The sequence below is a fragment of the Myotis nattereri genome (genome assembly GCF_964212035.1).
Source record: "Myotis nattereri genome assembly, chromosome: 13".
In the NCBI taxonomy this organism is placed as follows: Eukaryota; Metazoa; Chordata; class Mammalia; order Chiroptera; family Vespertilionidae; genus Myotis; species Myotis nattereri.
This window is the reverse complement of record NC_138088.1, coordinates 55,526,786-55,548,061: the sequence shown is the minus strand read 5'-3', so window position 1 is coordinate 55,548,061 and position 21,276 is coordinate 55,526,786. Positions and strand designations below refer to the sequence as shown.

At 36.3% G+C, this 21,276-nt stretch overlaps 1 protein-coding gene across 2 annotated transcripts in view; it reads left to right on the top strand.

Annotated features, from left to right (window-relative positions):
* Positions 1–21,276, top strand: part of EIF3A (eukaryotic translation initiation factor 3 subunit A) — a 33,315-nt gene that overhangs the window by 3,301 nt on the left and 8,738 nt on the right. For both annotated transcript variants that reach the window (XM_081105136.1, XM_081105135.1), the window contains exons 2-17: positions 4,145–4,335; positions 4,491–4,627; positions 5,004–5,167; positions 6,569–6,768; positions 8,201–8,409; positions 9,278–9,449; positions 9,665–9,769; positions 10,162–10,260; positions 11,785–11,901; positions 12,143–12,328; positions 13,153–13,500; positions 13,878–13,982; positions 14,061–14,174; positions 15,855–15,977; positions 16,506–16,659; positions 17,443–17,627. In XM_081105136.1, coding sequence (XP_080961262.1) covers positions 4,145–4,335; positions 4,491–4,627; positions 5,004–5,167; positions 6,569–6,768; positions 8,201–8,409; positions 9,278–9,449; positions 9,665–9,769; positions 10,162–10,260; positions 11,785–11,901; positions 12,143–12,328; positions 13,153–13,500; positions 13,878–13,982; positions 14,061–14,174; positions 15,855–15,977; positions 16,506–16,659; positions 17,443–17,627 — 2,609 coding nt within the window. The remainder of the gene's footprint in view (positions 1–4,144; positions 4,336–4,490; positions 4,628–5,003; positions 5,168–6,568; positions 6,769–8,200; positions 8,410–9,277; positions 9,450–9,664; positions 9,770–10,161; positions 10,261–11,784; positions 11,902–12,142; positions 12,329–13,152; positions 13,501–13,877; positions 13,983–14,060; positions 14,175–15,854; positions 15,978–16,505; positions 16,660–17,442; positions 17,628–21,276) is intronic.

The following is a 21,276-nucleotide window of genomic DNA, read 5'->3' as shown; positions in this document are numbered from 1 at the left end:
CAATCTGTTTGAGGCAGCTCTGCCTCTGTATCTATTATTGTTCAAAAGTTTATAATGGTCTCTATTATCCATGAATGAGTGAGATCATGTGGTATGTTTCCTTCATTGACTGGCTTATTTCACTTAGCATAATGCTCTCCAGTTCCATCCATGACGTTGCAAATGGTAAGAGTTCCTTCCTTTTTACAGCAGCATAGTATTCCATCATGTAGATGTACCACAGTTTTCTAATCCATTCATCTACTGATGGGCACTTAGGCTGTTTCCAGATCTTAGCCATGGTGAATTGTGCTGCTATGAACATAGGGGTGCATATATCCTTGGAAAGGAACATTCTTAAACATTGAAATAGAACCTTTAGTGTGACAGTTCTTTCCATACTCACCCCCCCCCCCCCCCCCCCAAATCAGATAATTCAGAGGAACTACATCTAAATCCTCCTTGTATATGTTAGGGTAAAGACATATGGATTATCATGAGAAATCTGTTCCCATTCTAGTTTTTTCTTTTAAAAAATCCTTGCCTGGTATCCATGTTTTTTGTTGTTACTATTTTTTGATGGTTGAAGTGTTTGTCCTATTAAAAATTATTTTTTAATGCATTTGCTTTAGTGGCTTGTTTGAAAATATGGTATGGGATTTAGAAGCAAATTTTGATTGGCTATCTAGGAGTGAAAAATACTTTTAATTCTATTTCTATTCCTAAACAAGACTTTTATTTTTAGAATGTCATTAAGAAACCACACTTGCCCATTTAAAAATCAGAGATTGGGAAAGTCAACTATTTTTAGACAGTTTAGTATTTTGTCATCACACCATACTGGGGCCAGCTCTCAACTTCAACTCTCTTTGTCCCTATTTTATGTTATAAGATATTGACAGTACTTACATACAGTAATGTAAGATTTAAATCTTTAATATAAGATTGGGAATTGTATATAGAATAGGTCATTTTAGTGCTGCTGTTAACAATATTTTCAATATAAAGGATAAATTTAAAAACATTTGCTCCCAATTTTTGGCTGATGGATACGGTTTTTGTTAAATAGTTGTGAAAAAGACCTAAATTCTACTGTTGCATTTTAGAAAATAACCTTATGTGCATGCTCCAGGAATAAGATAGATAGGTCCGCCCCTTAAAACAGGAAAGGTTTATTGTCCCCACAAGGTATCTAGTTATATTATGTCTTGTTTCATTTCATAGCATTTTTGGGGAGAGGGTGTAATAAAATTGACAACTGAAAATGGACTTTCTCTCATAATGGAAATATTATTCAGTTTATTAACTTGAAGTATTGAAGAGGGATTTGCAATCATTTACATATGAGGAATATTTGATGAAGTAGGTTATTTTATAAAGGTATTTCTTTCAGTATGTTGTGTTGTGATTTATCCTGTTGCAAGCTTTTTCTATACTAGAGAGTTATAATATTGTTTGTAGCTTTCTCAGGGCAAGGAATGTTCACAGTCAACATTCCTGAGAGATGTGATAATTGGAAGAAAAAATATTAGAGAATTACTAAACCTGTAGTTCTAGTAAAACTCCCAAATAAGGGGTCTTTTCGCCTATTCTTTACTTAGCACAGAGTTGCATGATAGATAATGCTATACATTATTAGTTTACTCTTAAATAATTCTTTGTCAAATATTTTTAAAAATTTATTGATTTTTAGAGAGAAAGAGGAAGGGGGAGTATAACAGAAACATTGATTTGTTCCACTTATTTATGCATTCATTGGCTGCTTGTATGTGCTCTGATCCAGATAGAACCCAAAGCCTTGGCATATTGGGATAACACTTAAACCAACTGAGCTATCCGGCCAAGGCAAAGATTTTTTAAAAACATGATTTTATTGTTTAGAGAGAGAAGAGAGAGAGGGATAGAGATGTAGAGACACGGATGGGAGAGGAACACCAATGGTTGCTGCCTCCTATACACACCCCCACTGGGGAATCAAGCCCGCAACTCAGGCGTGTGCCCTGACCGGGAATTGAACCAGTGACCTCTTGGTTCATGGGGGGATGCACAAACACTGGGCCACACCAGCCGGGCAGATTTCTTTTTAATAATTTTTTAATAGATATTTTTTATTAATTTTAGAGAGGAAGGGGGAGAGAGAGAGAAACATCAGTGATGAGAGGGAATCATTGATTGGCTGCCTCCTGCACATCCGCTATTGGGGATCGAGCCCCCAACCCGGGCATGTGCCCTTGACCTGAATCGAACCTGGGACCCTTCAGTCTGCAGGCCGACACTCTATCCACTTAGCCAAACCAGCTAGGGCCAGTATTTCTTTTTTTAAGGAGGAAATTAAACAATTATTTTTAAAAATGAAGATGTAGTGTTTTAAGACATTTTGTACCTGTATAGTGTAAAACTAGTGTTTTAGTGCTCCCAAGTTGTTCAAGTGTTCAGTGGAAAGATACTGTTTATGAAATTTGCCAATTACATAATGAATTTAGGTCGAACATAACCAGGTGACTTAACGAGTCCCCGTGCGCGCCCCCTCCCCCAGTTTATTGTTTGTGTAAAAGAAAGCAAAAAATGATGAAAAATAAGATAAATTTCAACTTTAGTCAGAAATAATGTGATAGAGGAGCCTTTGCTTTTGACTGAATTTCAAAATGAGCAATATACATAGAACACGAGATTAGAATTGGATTTTGAAATATTGCCAAATATAGAATGCCTTCAGTTTTACTTGGCAGTAAATTCAAAAGTGTTTCTTTGCTCTATATTCTAAAATGTTTTTCCTCCCAGTTTTAAAAAATAAACTTAATTGTAGAAATTAAGTTTTAGATTTGCAGAATTATTGCAAAGGTAGTACAGAGGTCCCATTTATACCACACACAGTTTCCTCTATTAATATCTTATATCAGTATAATGGTACGTTTGTCACAAGTAATGAGCAAACACTGATGGACTAGTATTAACCAAGGCCACACTCCATATTTCCTCAGCTTCCTCTAATGTCCTTTTCTGTTTCAGGATCTCATTCAGGATGCATCACATTTAGTTGTCCTGTCTCCTTAGGCTACTTGGTTGTGACAGTTTCTTAGACTTTCCTTATTGATGACCTTGATAGTTTTGAAGGGTACTGGTTTGGTATTTTATAGAATGTCCCTCAATTGGGAAACTGTCTTAATATTTCCTCGTGTTTAGACTGGGATAAGTGGAGACATACATACTCTTTGCTCATGTTTTGGCAGACTAAACTTTATTTATTTTTTAATATATTTTATTGATTTTTTATAGAGAGGAAGGGATAGGGATGGAGAGTTAGAAACATCGATGAGAGAGAAACATCGATCAGCTGCCTCCTGCACACCCCCTACTGGGGATGTGCCCACAACCAAGGTACATGCCCCTGACTGGAATCGAACCTGGGACCTTTCAGTCCGCAGGCCGACACTTCTATCCACTGAGCCAAACTGGTCAGGGCCAGACTAAATTTTAAGTTGTCAGTTCTACCAAACTCGATGTATAGAATATCCCAATTGAAAATTCCAGTGAGTTATTTTGTGGCTATCTACAAACTAATTCTAAAGTTTATATGAAAGGCAAAAGACCTTGTATAGCCAACACGATGTTGAAGAATAGCATTAGGACACTCACTATCTGGTCTAAGACCTTACCATGTGTTCCTTTATAGGAATCAAGACAGTGAGGTATTGGCAAAAGACTAGATACATAGATCAGTAGAGAATATTCAGAATAGAGAGCCCAGAAATAGACTGACATAGTCGGTTGATCTTAAAGGAACATAAATTTAATGTATTTTTCTTGTCTCAAGTCTTGGCATGAACTAGCAAAGATTACATCAGAGCACTGGTGACTAAAATACTTCTCTCCATTTGTTAGGGGGGATTTATTTTCCCTCATGACTTCAGTTTCTGGAACTTTAAAATCATTTAGAAAGATATGTTTGGTACAGAGGAATTGTAGACCATATTTTGAGATAGTAACCGGTTTTCATGGTTTTGTCTTGTGTAATTTTGGCATAGCTTTAGTAGTCAAAAATAAATGTGACCTAAAAAGGGATGGTAATGAGTTCAGAAAGTAAAACAGCCAATTTAAAAAGCAAGATTTAGACTTTTGTATAATATATATTACTGATTTTAATTTTCCTGAATTACCTTTCCAGAATTTCTTGAGGTTGGCAAAAAGCAACCTGCTTTGGATGTTCTTTATGATGTTATGAAAAGTAAGAAACATAGAACATGGCAAAAAATACACGAACCAATCATGTTGAAATACTTGGAACTTTGTGTGGATCTTCGAAAGAGCCATTTGGCTAAAGAAGGATTATACCAGTATAAGAACATTTGTCAACAGGTATGAGCAGAGCTGGGTTTAATATTTTTTTATAAGTGCATTTAGTAATTTTGAGTTTACCGTTCAAAGTAAATATATGCTATGTCATAAAATTTGCTTTTAAGATATTTTATGTTTTGTTGGGGAAAGTTTTATTTTTTTTTTGTTTTTCTTAGGTGAACATCAAATCTCTAGAGGATGTTGTTAGGGCATATTTGAAATTGGCAGAGGAAAAAACTGAAGCCGCTAAAGAAGAATCCCAGCAGATGGTCTTAGACATAGAAGATCTGGATAATATTCAAACTCCTGAGAGGTATGTGGGTTAAACTGCTAATAAACTTTTCTGTGTTTTTCTATACATGTGTCTCCATCCTGTTTTGAAGTAGGTGTTTATTAGAAAGATTGCTAATATTTGAGATTTCAAATGTATAGTAACTGAAAGAATCGTGTTAAAGTTCATAAAAGTGGAAAATTACAACCTTTAGATTGGTATGTATTAACTTAAATGGTTGTACTATGGATTGGGAATTCAAATACTTGGACACTAAATGTGACAGCTTTATAGTGTGTTCAGAGTTGTAGGAAGAATATGTACTATTTTATAAAGATTATCAGTTTTGGTGTTTTCGTCATGGCAAAGTGGGAAACCGTGTCTAAAAATGTTTTCAATATATTTTATGTTTTTGTAGTGTTCTCCTAAGTGCTGTAAGTGGCGAAGACACTCAGGATCGTACTGACAGGTTACTTTTAACTCCATGGGTTAAATTCCTGTGGGAATCATACAGACAGTGTTTGGACCTTCTTCGAAACAATTCTAGAGTAGAGCGTCTCTACCATGATATTGCCCAACAAGGTAAAACAAGAACTGATTTGAAAAGTTGACTTAAGAATATAATTTGCAGCCCAGGCCCTTGTCCTGGGCACTGAAAGGTTGATAGTTCGATTCCTGATCATGGCACATGCCCAGATTATAAGTTCAATCCTGGTGGGTGGTGTATAGGAGGCAGCCGATCCATGTTTTGCTCTCATATCAATGTTTCACTTCCTTTCTCTCTCTCTCTCTCTAAAAAGCAATAATTTTAAAAAATCTTAACGAATAGATTTTGCAAAAGATTAACTGTTAATTTTATATAGTTTTTATCCCTATTGAAATATTGGCATTCATTTGAATAGTATAATAAGTGACTTTTTAAGAAATTTGTTTTACTATTTAAGGTAATTTTATATGAAATATATTGTATTGATGATTGAAAGATCTTTTAAAGTCATTTTGGAGTTTTCCAGGTGATTGAAAAAATTAACTTTTTTATTATTTATTTTTATTATTAGAGAGAGAGGAAGGGAGAGGGATAGATAGAAGTATGGATGAGAGAAACATCATCGATTGGCTGCTTCCTGCATGCCCCCGACTGGGGATCGAGCCTGCAACCTGGGCATGTGTCTTGACTGGGAATGGAACTGCGACCTCCCGATTCATAGGACAACACTCAACTACTGAACCATACCAGCTGGGCGAAATATTAATGTTTTAATGACAGCAAGTAGTTTACGTGCACGTCTATACCACAAGTCCCAATTTGTACAGTTTTCATTAATACAAAAGTTTCCTGTCTATGCAAGTTAGGTAACAAAGTTCATTGTATATTTGAACAGCATGAGGGTTAGGGGTGCTGACCCCCCATGCAGTTGAAAATCTACATAGAACTTTTGACTCCCTAAAAACATAACTAATAGTCTACTGTTAGCTAGAAGTCTTACCAATAACATAATCAATTAACTCATATTTTATATAAGTATTACATGCTGTATTCTTATACTAAAGTAAGCCAGAGAAAAGAAAATGTTCAGAAAATTGTAATGAAGAGAAAATAAATTTACAGTACTTACTGAAAAAAACCCGTGTATAAGTGAACCTGCACAGTTCAGACCTGTATTGTTCAAGTGGCGTCTGTATTTTAGGCTAGAATTTTTTTTTGCTGTTTTAGGGTTTGAAAGGTGAGTCCCTCTTAGACCCAAATTTGAATAATTCCTATTTGTAAACTCAGAACCATATTTTAGTCCTAGGACATGCTGATGACTCTATCCAAAAGGTGGTCAGGGCACATGAAGTGAATTACAACTCTGATAACTTCTAAAGACATGATTTTTGGTAAATCTTACTTAAATAGTTGATCTTAATACATGAACTAAAACTTATTCAATACTTAAGTTGATTGTGGAAAGTACCTAATATATTTTATTTTTATGCTTATAGCTTTCAAATTCTGCCTCCAATACACCCGTAAGGCCGAATTCCGTAAGCTGTGTGACAATTTGAGAATGCACTTGTCTCAGATTCAACGCCACCACAATCAAAGTACAGCAATCAATCTTAATAATCCAGAGAGCCAGTCTATGCATTTGGAGACCAGGCTTGTTCAGTTGGACAGTGCTATCAGCATGGAGTTGTGGCAGGTAACAGCCCATATTTCCCCCCTTCCTGAGTATCTTTATCTTGATATCTGTTGGCCAATTTTAGTAGGTGATACATTTAAGATTGTCTGATGGAGTAGGGAGAGTTCTGGACAGGGAATCTCAGAATATTTTGGTTCTAGGTGCCCGCTATGAAGTCTAGACCAAATCGTGTAATTTCTTTTGGACCCAGTTTCTTTCCATATAAAATAGTCCTCAGTGCTGCTTAATGTGTGAACTTTTTACTGGTTCGTGATGAAATAAGTCTAGAGGAGAATATTATTGTATTTTGCAAAAGTATTGGTGTTGTCAGGTTAGAAATTAAAAAACAAAACTTGTCTTTTACTGTGAATAGAGAAGTGATGCTCTGGATTTTCTCCTAGATTTCTTGGTGTTGCTTCGACTTAGCATACATGATGAGTAATCAATCCTATGTTGGAGATCTCAGCCATGTTGGGAATCATTCTCTACTTGGCCTTTTCACACTTAAGAATTTTACAAAGACATTTACATGATTTTGTAGTCATAAGTTGAAACTTTAATATATTTAATCCCCCCCAATCTAATTGAAATTACAGAGAAATCAATAATTTTTCAGCCAGGTGAAAAATGGGATTTGATTTCCCACTGTTTTCTTACGATAACTTCCTTTTTCTGTAGGGACACCCTTAAAATAACTACCTGATGAATTAAGGAAGAAAAAGTTTACATAGAACACAAGAAAAGGTGTTCATTATAGAAATATGGATAAATATAAAGAAGACAATATTCATATATGATCTTATAACTCAGAATAACTTCTATTGTGTTTTGCGTTCTTCCAGATTTTTTTTTTATATATTCCCCCAAGTTGTGTGATGATATACACTTCTTTCTTTCTTTCTTTCTTTCTTTCTTTCTTTCTTTCTTTCTTTCTTTCTTTCTTTCTTTCTTTCTTTTCTTTCTTTCTTTTCTTTCTTTCTTTCTTTCTTTCTTTCTTTCTTTCTTTCTTTTCTTTCTTTCTTTTCTTTCTTTCTCCTTTCTTTCTTTTTGCAATATTGGGGGACCAGGCAGGCAAGTCCAGAAGGACTTCCACCTAAGTTCAGGCCACTCCAATCTTTTATTGAGGTCGGGTTAGCCTTAGGGTAAGGTTTCAATGACACACAGATTAGGTCATAACATGACCCTTAGGCAATTTACATGATTCTACACATTTTTCTTAACAAGTCTGCTCTTTCTTCTTTAAAGAGTTTTAAGAACTTTGTATTTTTGCAATTATGGCAGTTTTCAGAAATATATCAGATACTAGGTTACAGATGAATAAAAAGAACCACACATGAAAGTATTTTATTTGCCACTTTTATTAAGTGTTTTGTGCTTTAGGTTTCATAATGAGATTTGAATTAGATTTTTGTTTGTTTAGAATGCAATGACTAATTTATACTCCTAATTTTAGGAAGCATTCAAAGCTGTGGAAGATATTCACGGGCTGTTCTCTTTATCTAAAAAACCACCTAAACCTCAATTGATGGCAAATTACTATAACAAAGTCTCAACTGTCTTTTGGAAATCGGGAAATGCTCTTTTTCATGCATCTACACTCCATCGTCTTTACCATTTATCTAGAGAAATGAGAAAGAATCTTACCCAAGAAGAGATGCAAAGGTAAGAATGTTACAGTTGGATAGAACTGACATTATGAAACAAATATCTATTATTAAATGACATGGTAGTATGTTCTAGATTAGGGTTTCTCAACCTCTGCACTATTGATATTTGGGTTTGGATAATTCTTTGTGGTGGGGGACTGTGCGTTTAGGATGTTTAGCAGCATTCCTTGTCTCTACCCGCTGGATTCCAGTAGCAGTCCTTCCAGTTTGTGACAACCAAATTTTTTTTTAAATCCTCATCCTAGGATATTTTTTCATTGATTATCAGAGACAGTGGAAGAGAGAGGGAAAGACAGAGAGACATATTGATGTGTGAGAAACACATCGATTGGTTGCCTCCTACATGCACTCTGACCAGGGCCCGGGCACGAAAGGAGCCTGCAGCCGAGCCGAGTACGTGCCTTTGACCAGAATCGAACCTGGGACCCTTTGGTCCACAGGCTGATGCTCTATCCATTGAGCCAAACTGGCTAGGGCTTGGGTGGTATTCTTGATCTTCAGTAGCTATCTTGTCCAACTCTGCTTACAGTACAATTGAGAAAAATGGAATATTAGGAATATAAAAGACAGTGTTAAGGTATAAGCTTTCTATCCACATACAAGTATTTAAAACCTATTCTTAGAACAAATTTGACAGGAATAAGTGGGTGAAGTTTTTATTCTTAAGGTATTCATTTTAGTACGGTCCATTTATAAATAAATAATTTTATGCTTTAATGAATATTTATGAATATAGTTCACATTCACATGGTGATATACATAGTCTGTCACTGGCATATGATACTAGATGGTTAAAGAGTAATGTCTTTTTGCTTATCAAGTAACATTTACAGATTTAACAGATTTGTAATTTTGTTCTGCAGAATGTCTACTAGAGTGCTTTTGGCCACTCTTTCCATCCCTATTACCCCTGAACGTACTGATATTGCTCGACTTCTGGATATGGATGGTATCATAGTTGAAAAACAACGGCGCCTTGCAACACTGTTAGGTCTTCAAGCCCCACCAACACGAATTGGCCTTATTAACGATATGGTTGGTATACATTTGAACATTCATATATATATACACACATAAATATGGTTCGAACAGAAAACTGTAGGGTCAGGTTTTATAATTCATGTTTAAATACTGGTGTTTTACTTGTTAATCATTTTTCAGATTTCTAATTCTGTATTTTTTTAATCAGTTCACAATTCCAGTTGGAAATTTTCCTTTAGCAATTAAACTTTTTGTTTTGTTTACTGTAGGTTAGATTCAATGTACTACAATATGTTGTCTCAGAAGTGAAAGACCTTTACAATTGGCTGGAAGTAGAATTTAACCCCCTAAAACTCTGTGAGAGAGTCACAAAGGTAAGCCTTTGCATTTATGTTTGATTATATCATCATATAGCTTGTCCTAGTGCAGTTTTAGATATATTTCTATTTATTAAGAGAGAAGTATTATCCTATGTGTTTGAAGTCGGTGCACATTTCATTGTCTTTTTTCTTTATGTCAAGAGAAAAGATATTTCTGATGTGCTAAAGAAACCTGTGGAGGTAAATTAGCAGCATGGCTTGCCTTAGCCATTGCTGTCAGTCACCTTCAGACAAGTATTCATAGCTTCTTTACACATTCTGTATTTTTTGTGTTGTGTTGATACTTTTGTCTAAGGAAACTGAAAAAGTTCTGCTGTAGATGTTTTAGTATCTGTTACATAGAAAATGTAAGTTGTTTTTTTTTTTAATTTAATGGATTTTTATAGGTTCTAAATTGGGTTAAGGACCAACCTGAAAAGGAACCAGAGCTGCAACAGTATGTCCCACAGCTGCAAAACAACACCATACTCCGTCTTCTGCAGCAGGTAAAAATGAAAAAAATGGATGTTTTATGTAAGAACTAGAATTCCTTCCTTGATTGTTTTGATTGCAAAACTGAAAAATTTAGGAATGACATAGGAAGTGAAAGTCTCCCAAAATTCTATTCCCTGTTCAAAATTAGTCTTATCTATTTGATATGAAAAAAGAATTTTACAAAATTTACAACTGCTTTCTTTGTTGAACAGTGTCTTTGTACATTTTCCCTTGTTAGTAGGGTCTACTTATTTCATTTAATACCTACAAAGCTTTTCATTGTCAAGGGTACTATGACTTATATATTCAGACTATTGATATAGATCTGTATTTCTAGGCTTTTTGCTATTAGAAAAATGTTGCAGTGAGCATTTTACACTTTTCTTTGCATACTTCTGTGATTTCTGTAGCATAAGAATTAGTCATAGACTTTACACGTTTAAAGCTTTAGTAGCTCCTGAAAAGAGTCTATTTAGGGTCACACCAGTTGTCAATGAGAGAGCCTTTTCTCCTGCTTACACTAGGTATTATCAGTCTTTTAACATATTTTAATCTGATTTCTTAAGTTTGAGTATTGTAGTTTATAATATGGCTTAAAAGTTTCTGTTTTGCCTTTCATTTGTTTCATTTGGGGGAGGGGCTTTTATTATATGTTCACTTCAGTATTTGCGCACATTTCATTGACCTGCTTTCTTGTATATGTGAGTAGCGTTATTTCTCATGTGCTATACAAGTGGTTGAAGGCTAATTAGCAGTATAACTAAGTAGTAATGCTGCCAGTCTCCTTCAGACAAACAGTTTTGTAAAAAGTGTTCAGATGAATTAGGTAGCTGGTCTTTATCTGCAAATATGTAACCAGTTAGTTTTTTTTTGTTTTGTTTGATGAGACTATGAAAAGGTGATGCTTTTCTGAAATGGTATGAGGTGACGGTTTAAAGCAGCAGTTGCCAACCGGCGGTCCGTGGACCACTGGTGGTCCGTGAGGTCTGAAGGGTTGGCGACCGCTGGTTTAAAACACAGGACTTGGGTTTGAGAGCCTTTTATTGGAATGCCATATCTAGCAATATACTGTTAACATAGCTACTCTGAGCTTCAACTTCTTTTCTCTGAAAAATGGGCACAATTTCTACTTCCCATCCTATCCTATATAATAAAAGCCTAATATGCTAACGACCAGTTGCTATGATGTGCACTGACCACCAGGGGGTAGACAGTGACCGGTAGGTTAGCGTGCTCCTGGGGTCCAGCTGATTGGGACTGGGCACGAAGGGCCGGACATGCCCTGGAGCCCTACTGGCCCAGATTGTGCACTGATGGGGTCCCTTGGCCTGGCCTGCAGTGATCTGGCTGAAACTGGCTCTCCAACATCCCCCAAGGGGTCCTGGATTGCGAGAGGGTGCAGGCCAGGCCGAGGGACCCCACCTGTGCACGAATCTGTGCACCAGTCCTTTAGTGATTGTGTAAGACTGCATATAAAAAATGCTGAATAAATGATAAGCTATTTTTAGTAACCTTGTGTTTTTTTTTTTATACAGGTGGCACAAATTTATCAGAGCATTGAGTTTTCTCGTTTGACTTCTCTGGTTCCTTTTGTTGATGCTTTCCAACTGGAACGTGCCATTGTAGATGCAGCCAGGCACTGTGACCTGCAGGTATGTGCTGTAAGGGGATACTGAGGGGGAAGGCAAGGCCTTTGAGGACTAAAAACACATAACCTTTGTTTCTTTTGGTACATTGGCACTAATTTAAAGCTTTCCTGAGCTAATCTTGTAGGTTTTGTATTCAACATGCTTTCAGTAATTTTTTTCTCAAGTTCAGTTGAAATTTTTTATCAGAAGTTTGACTTCATATATGCATATAGACTTAACTATTGATAATATTTACTTTTCAAAGGTTCGTATTGACCACACTTCTCGGACCCTTAGTTTTGGATCTGATTTGAATTATGCTACTCGAGAAGATGCGCCACTTGGTCCTTATTTGCAAAGCATGCCTTCGGAGCAGATCAGAAACCAGCTGACAGCCATGTCCTCAGTACTCGCAAAAGCACTTGAAGTCATTAAACCAGCTCATATACTGGTATGCATCTTTGGGAGAAATAGACTACAGAAATTATGAGGGGCCCTTATGCTATCTATGTCTTTCACAAAAAGGTTTAAGATGGTGTTTGAAGGAAGGGATTTCATCATATAGATTACCTATTCAGTTGTATTTGGTATTTTTTAAAAAAATATATTTTATTGATTTTTCACAGAGAGGAAGGGAGAGGGATAGAGAGCCAGAAACATTGATGAGAGAGAAACATCAAATCAGTTGCCTCCTGCACACCTCCCACTGGGGATGTGCCCACAACCGAGGTACATGCCCTTGACTGAAATCGAACCCGGGACCCCTCAGGCCGACGCTCTATCCACTGAGCCAAACCGGTCAGGGCTGTATTTGGTATTTTTATCAAATGTCTTTATCAGATGTACAGAAGACTGAGATGCCTCCCATTGGGTAAAATAATACACTCCACATAATAATACAAGTATTGGGTGGGCGTACAACAGACCACACAATGATGATCCTAACAGGGAGTACTGTGATTGATTGGGCTTTGCCTTCATGCCTGTGTTCTTTTCCTTGTTTGTGTGTTGTTAGTGTTCTTCCCCAGCGTGAACACTTAAAAGGGGATTTGGTACAGAGAAAAGTTGACGTAGCGAACACAGCTTTTTCAGCTACGTCATTGCTGTGGGAGTAGCGACATAGCATTTAGAACTGAGAGCTTGTAGTTTGAATAATGTCATCTTCTGTTACTAAATGCAAACACATAAGGGTAATGCCTCAGGATTATTTAGTAATTTTTGATGCCCAATACCATGGTATGTCACTTAATTTTTTAAATGCATTCGTTTTTGAAGCAAGAGAAAGAAGAACAACATCAGTTGGCTGTTACTGCGTACCTTAAAAATTCGCGGAAAGAGCATCAGCGTATCCTGGCTCGCCGTCAGACCATTGAGGAAAGGAAAGAGCGGCTTGAGAGCCTGAATATTCAGCGTGAGAAAGAAGAACTGGAGCAGAGGGAAGCTGAACTCCAGAAAGTACGGAAGGCTGAAGAAGAGAGGCTGAGACAGGAGGCAAAGGAGAGAGAGAAGGAACGTATCTTACAGGAACACGAACAAATCAAAAAGAAAACTGTCCGTGAGCGGCTGGAACAGATCAAGAAAACAGAACTGGGTGCCAAAGCATTCAAAGATATCGATATTGAAGTATGTAGCACGTTACTCATTAAACTTAGTTTTATCCAGATCTCTTAGAAGCACAGTCCTTTATCATTTATTGGTTTATTTTGGGTTATTTGGTGGTTTCACTCATTTTGTTACACAGGATTTATTAACTAAAATCTGTGAAGTAAGCATTTGTGTTTAATAGCTGTACAGTTTTTCACCACTGTTAAAACAGAGTTTGGATACATGCATATTTTTTGTCCTTATAATCAAGTGGAAACGTGGCTGTTGTAAAACATTTTTACATTGCTTAAATTTACCCACTGTATAGAAAGTAATTCAGGATTTAATTCTAGAAGCAGTGCTCCATATTTCTTTTACATTCGTATTAATGATTGTGCATTTCTATTACCTTTCAGGATCTTGAAGAACTGGATCCAGATTTCATCATGGCTAAGCAGGTTGAACAACTAGAGAAAGAAAAGAAGGAACTTCAGGAACGCCTGAAGAATCAAGAAAAGAAGGTAAATGAAAGAACTGGTAAAATTTTAACATGTCAGATTAAAAGATTTTTTTAAAAACTATATTTTCATGTTATTCAGATTGATTATTTTGAAAGAGCTAAACGCTTGGAAGAAATCCCTTTAATAAAAAGTGCTTATGAAGAACAGAGAATTAAAGACATGGATCTGTGGGAACAACAAGAAGAAGAAAGAGTAAGATTTTAATTTAATTGAAATATTTTTAGACTGTAAGCTATAATTAAATCCTCTGTCACTAATGGGACCAGGATATCAAAATTGATTTATTTTGTTAATCCTCACCAAAGGATATTTTCCATTGATTTTGGGGGAGAATGGAAGAGAGGGAATGATAAGAGAAACACATCAATTGGTTGCCTCCTGTTCCAGCCCTGACTAGGGCCTGGGCTGGGGAGGAGCCTGCAACCAAATTGTGTGCCCTTGACTGGAATCGAACCTGGGACCCTGTGGTCTGCAGGCCGATGCTCTATCCATTGAGCCAAACCAGCTAGGGCAAAACTGATTTGTTTTGTATTCTTTTGCCAGAAATGGTATGCTTTAGTGGGTGCATACTAACAGATTAGTGGACAGATAGACATTTTTATAGTGAGATTAAAAAATGAAACTTATAAAATACAAAGTACAGCTGAAAAGTTTATTTTTTATTTGTTTATTTTTTTAAATATATTTTATTTATTTTTTACAGAGAGGAAGGGAGAGAGAGAGAGAGTTAGAAACATCGATGAGAAACATCTATTAGCTGCCTCCTGCACACCTCCTACTGGTGATGTGCCCACAACCAAGGTACATGCCCTTGACCGGAATTGAACCTGGGACCCTTCAGTCCGCAGGCCGACGCTCTATCCACTGAGCCAAACCGGTTTCGGCTAAAAAGTTTAGTTTTTAAAAACACCTTTATGGAGATAGAATTCACACACCATTGTGTGCAGCTTTTTAGTACAGAATTGTGCGACTATCTAATTTTATAACATACCCCCAAAATAAGGTTGGCACCCATTTATCAGTTATTCCTCATGTCCTTTCTACCATTAATCTTTTTTGCCTTTAGATTTACCTATTCTGGGTATTTTAGGTAAATGGAATCATACAATATGTTGTTTTGTGACTAAACAGCTGCATCTATAGTTTTGTTAGTCTTTGTTTACCTAATGATACAAAAGTAAGGTTTGCTTGTAGTAGCAAAATTTGTAAGAAAAAGAAATGACTTGGTTGTGGTTAAAAAAAAGAGTAAAGTAACCACAGGCAGGAGACCGTGTACATTTGTGAGGACTGCAGTGTGGAGAACACAGCCCCTTCTCAATTCCATTGGATTGTTGTCATTCTGGGACAAGTGTTGCCAGTTCTTCCAAATTTTTTTAGAAGTTGAAATTTTTGTGATACAAAATTAGGAAAAGTGCTGCAGACCAAATGAAATATTTGAGATGTTTTGCTGCAATCTCTTCCCTGAAGCTTTCCATTCTTTTCTCTTGTGACACACAAGGAAAAGCCTTCTTCAATCTGTAGTTCATCTTGCTTGAACCTCCAGTTGTTTTTAAGGAAGAAATGCCTTTAATAATTCAACCATAGTGCCTACTACCATTTTTTGGTGTTTTATTTGTTTTACCATATACATAGTTGTAGTTTTTCCTTTATAAAAATTTGTGCTACTGTGGGCCAATTAAAAACGTTCTTGCAGATATCTCGATTATCCATCACCCCGATGGCCTTCCTAGGGACCTGTTGGCATGAAGGATAGATAGTAAGATTGACGAGGCACAGGAGCTGCTTGTATTCTGCAAGGATATATCAGGATTTGGGGTAAATTAGTAATCAGATAATGTATGCTTTGGAAATTTAACTATTATGTATTTGCAGATTACTACTATGCAGCTAGAACGGGAAAAGGCTCTTGAACACAAGAATCGAATGTCACGAATGCTTGAAGACAGAGATTTATTTGAAATGCGACTCAAGGCAGCACGACAATCTGTTTATGAGGTACATTTATGGTTTCATTGAAATGTTCATGAGTTTTAGTTTTGCCTTAAGGGTTCTTCTTCAATACAGTAGCACATTTTGTATTGAGCTAACATATATAATGTTACCATTTAAATAATATTTTAATAGAACATTTCTTGAAAATATTTTCTAGACTAAGTCAACCATCACTATTTTTCTAAAGGCGATGGTGGGCTGCATAAAATTTGCAGTTCGTACAAGCTTTTGTTTACTATTTACAGAAAGAAAAAATCAAGTATTCTGCTCTTAACGTTCTAATTTAGTCATTCATTTTAGTTTGTATGTTGGCAGGCCCACTTAATGTTGTCAGCAATTTACGTGTTTAGAAATTTGGTTGAGAAAACTGTCAATCATTTGGAAATTCTGGTTTTTATACTTGAAGGTTGCTTTTTATGGTTCCAAGGAACTTGGAATGCTTTTGTAAACTTAAAACTTCCTGCTAGTTTTGTAGCTCTCCCAAAAAACTTGATAAATATATTTTTTTTAATTTGGGGTAACCAATTACAGGAAAAACTTAAACAGTTTGAAGAGCGATTAGCAGAAGAAAGGCATAATCGCTTGGAAGAACGTAAAAGACAGCGTAAAGAAGAACGCAGAATAACCTACTATAGAGAAAAGGAAGAGGAAGAGCAGAGGAGGGCAGAGGAGCAAATGCTAAAAGGTAACTAGACCCAGATTGGAGGTGGGATTACACAAGGTTGATATTAGGTCAGTTTATAGCAGTCTTATTTAGAAAATAAATGAATTGAGAAGTAGGGATCATTGACTTATTAACTGCAACTAACTAGTTCTGTTTCTGGGATCTTAATTTTAGTTTTATGTGAAGATATGTCTTATCAGCTGAATCTCACATTTTTGGTGTTCTTTTAAAAATCAGTACCTTTTAATTTTTTATCACTATATTCTGTGTAGTAGTCACATTTATTTAGGAATATCTGTCAGATGAAGTCTGTCAAATGCTCCTTTATCTGGTTATCAGAGATGCTCTGGATTTGAGGAGGGATTCCTATTATCTTCTTAAGTCATTACAAAACTATTAATAACGAATGGCATAATTCTTTTTTCTCAAATATCTTCTGTCCTTTAGCTGATGGTAAGCTATTTTTAAATTCTTACAAAGGATTTACTTCTATATTATGCATGTTTAATACCAAAAAAGTAGACCTAGCACTAAAGGAAAGGTGCAGGTAGGAGGCACACTATCTAACCAAGTGGTCGACAAACCGCGGCTCGCGAGCCACATGAGGCTCTTTGGCCCCTTGAGTGTGGCTCTTCCTAAGCCTTAGGAGTACCCTAATTAAGTTAATAACAGTGTACCTACCTATATAGTTTAAGTTTTAAAAATTTGGCTTTCAAAAGAAATTTCAATCGTTGTACTGTTGATATTTGGCTCTGTTGACTAATGAGTTTGCTGACCACTGGGCTAACCTAATACATTATATAGAGCGTGAAGAGAGAGAACGTGCAGAACGGGCAAAACGTGAGGAAGAGCTTCGAGAATATCAGGAGCGGGTCAAGAAGTTAGAAGAAGTAGAAAGGAAAAAACGCCAAAGGGAGTTGGAAATTGAAGAAAGGGAGCGTCGTAGAGAGGAAGAGAGAAGACTTGGTGAAGATCCACTTTCTAGAAAGGTGAGTATACAAACATTGCTTTCCCTGGGATGACTTGTTCTCTTCACAATAGATCTATGTCAGTGTGTATGTCAATGTCTGGGCTTGGTGTTTTGAACTAGTTCCATTCACGTCTCTGAAAGTCTGGTATTGCTTTGTCTTCCCAAAGACAGAAGGTTTGTAAAGGGAGAAAATTTAACTTCTGTTAGTGAATCTGAGATTTTTATAGACTTTGGTCTATTGTACTTATCAGTCTTATCAGTCAGAATGAATCTCCATAAGACGATAAGTAGTTGACAAAGTATAGCACTGATTAGTGCTAAGGAAAGAGGGACTGTTCTGTTTCTAAGAAGAAGTTGCTGTGAATTAAAAGAATGATGTGAGTTCTCTTAACTCCTTGGCACTCGAAGTTGGTTGGCCATCAATACTCAGCATCCCCTGGAAGCTTGTTAGAAATGCAGAGTCTTAGGCCCAGCACCAGACCTTCTGAGTCAGAACCTGCTTTTTAATGAGATTGCCAGTCAGTCCAGTGCTGCTCTGTTACATTTAATATGCAGCTGTTTTCTCTCCCACTATCTTGAGTCTTTAATTCCCTCTCCTGACTGGTAGTACGTTACCCACTTCAATCACCAGAGTTTTGAATCCCTTTCCTTTCTATTCCTATATTCCTGCCTTACTGCAGTTTTCCTACTGGTCTTACTATTCCTCCTGGTCATAGTCTTCCCCTAGCATCAGACATGCCTCTACATTGTGAACTGCTTGATTTTTCATACTGCGGATTTGATCATTACACCTGCTCTTGGGTTTCAGACCTTCCTTTGATGGGTACTCATTACTTGGAACCAAAGGTTAAACATGCCTTAGTAGTTAAGGCCTTTCATGTTTACTGCTTTTTCATTAGCTTTTCTTAGTCATCTATACTTCAGCCAGACTGAGCTAGTTTTGTGCTTTATCATGTGTCTGTGACACCTACCTGCATGCTCTTTGCGTGTCTTTTCTTCATTCCTTTATCTGTGCCATCTTCACGAAGCCCTTATCTTTATTAGAGGAGCCGTGACTAAGTTACCATGTAGGCTTCAGTTTTAGTTTAATGTGTATATGGATGATAGATTTTCACTTTTGTTACTCTTGTCACTAATTCCTATTTTTTACTTTTTTGTTATTGGTGATTGTGGCTTATATGGTTTCCAATTTTTTTTAATTTAGTACATTTTCCCTTGTGTTATAAAACATGGTCTGTTTGTGGTTGTTTTTTTTTTTTTAAAACATGGTCTGGTTTTTATGAGTATTTTCTCTTGGGCACAAATTTCTATGTGTATGTATGAAACTAGAGCTGTTGTGTTATCTAATTTGCGCCATCCTGTTGACTTATGGGAACTTCATCTTCTGAAGAACTTGAGGTAACTTATCCATGATTGTGGGTTTCCAAGTTTTTTCTTGTAGTTTTTGCAAATCTGTTCATTCTTTTGCTCATTTTAACCTTTTGTTTCTGTTTTATACCCCTTTGTCCCCTACCTTCACCTTCTTTTAATTAGAGAGTTTTGAGTTTTTAGTCTTTTTTTTTTTAATGTTTTTATTGCTTTTTATAAAGGAAGAGAGAGGGAGAGAGAGGTAGAAACATCAAAAAGAGAAACATCAACATCGATCGGCTGCTTCCTGCAAGCACTCTGCTGGGAATTGAGCCTGCAACCCAGGCATGTGCCCTGGTGAGGATTCCAACCAGAGACCTGGAGCATGGGTGGGAGCTCAACCACTGAGCCACACGGTCGGGTGGAGAGTGTTTAGTTTTATCTATTCACATTTAACATGGTAACTATTATGTACTTGTTTTATTCCTGATACATAGTTTGGAGCTTTTTATTTGCTTCCATGTGCCTGCCATTCCTTCTTTAAGTCAAACTTAAGAACTTTGTTTTCTGCCTCTTCAGAACAAAACAAAATTCTGAGCATGCCTTTATTTATGTTGTGTTGCAACCAGCTGCATGTTTTTACCCCCAGAGCATTAAAACATGTTCTCTACTTAAAGGACTCATTTAAGTGTTACAGCCATATTGGTAAACATGATTTGGTGTCAAGTATGTTTACACTGTATCACCTTTTCCCCTTTGCAGATAACTTTGTTTTGTATTTTGTCATCTTAATTTTTTCAGAATGTCTTTGTGTATGTCTCAAAAGAGGTTTTGTTTTTATCTCACAGTTGAACAATGGTTCAGTGGTTCAGCCAGTTCTAAATCCTCCTCCCCTAGAGGAGGATTTAGTACACATTGGGGTGGGGGTCTTGATAATATTCTTGGTAGACACTGTTTTATTCCTTGGAAGCTTTTATACTTTTCTCTATCTTGGGGTAAAGGGAGTTTAAGACTATGGTTAGGTGCCTACGTGTGTGGTCTTCATGAGTCATCCTTTTTGGCACATGTGCCCTTTCAGTCAGAGGATTTCATTTACTCAGCTTAGAGAAGATTGAATTTCCTTAACTTAGGGAATTTTTTTTCTCCTTGTCTCTATTCTGGCCTTTCGAAGTTCTGTTCTTTATTTCTTTTAATGTTTCATTTTTTCAACTCTTTGTCATTTTGTAACTGGTTTTCTGTGATTCCTGTTTAGTTTCTTCTATGTTTATCAATAGGGCCTATTCTGCTGTTGATCTACCAAGTGACTTTAAAAGTTTTGCGATCATGTTAATTTTTCAGAATTCTTTTCATTTGTTTAATGGCTCTCATAACCATTCCCAAAATCTCCTTTGAAGTCCTAATATTTGTACTAAAACCTCATAAGTTGAATTCTTTGAATTTAATTTGCAGGGTGAGTATGAATAGTAAGAGAAACTTGGTCTTCTGGGGTGGACGTTCCCTCCATCGGAGTTATGAGTTACTATAACTAAAATTGAGTTAATATTTTCTCCCACAATGTTCACTTGGGAAAGTCTCTTAGAACAACTCCCATTTTAAGAGCCCAGATTCAGTAGCTCTGATGGCAGATGACTTATCATCTGGCCATTCTTGTCCTTCACTGCTTCTTATTGTCAGTTGTTGAAGGCTTTTGTTGCCAAGACACTTTAAATTTTAAATTAAGATCCTCATATTCAGCTACAAGGGATTATAGTTATTCTTAGCTTCTCAGATTTTTATTTCAGTACTTCCATCCCACGCCTAGAGTTTGATTTTAGTATTCTTTTCTGACTTTGGCCTTATGTTATGTTTGTAGGAGCAGTCAAGCTGTGTCAGAAGTGTTTGTGATTAAAATTATATGCATTACTTCTTACAGAGGTTGTATTGCATTTACATTTTCACCTTAAGGGTATTGAGTATCTCTCACACCCTCTCCATAATTTTTATTGACAACATAATATTTTGAAGAGGGAAATGTTAATCTAACCATCCTCTATTATACATTTCATTTGCTCCACCTCTGTTTAGTAGGCACTGTGATGTACATTTTGGGATACTCAGCTTTTTTTCACATAATCTTATGAGGGAATTTCTAAGTCAAAGAAAACCTATAGACATTTTAATGATTCTAGGAGGATGCTGCCAGATTGCTTGCAAGTGGTGTTTTATCAATTTATAAAGCCATCCACAATAGATGGGAATACGTTTCACTGTACTGTTGGTCTGATTTCAGATTAAAAGAGAAATAATTTGAAAACTTATTTATATTTAATGACTTAAGGTTG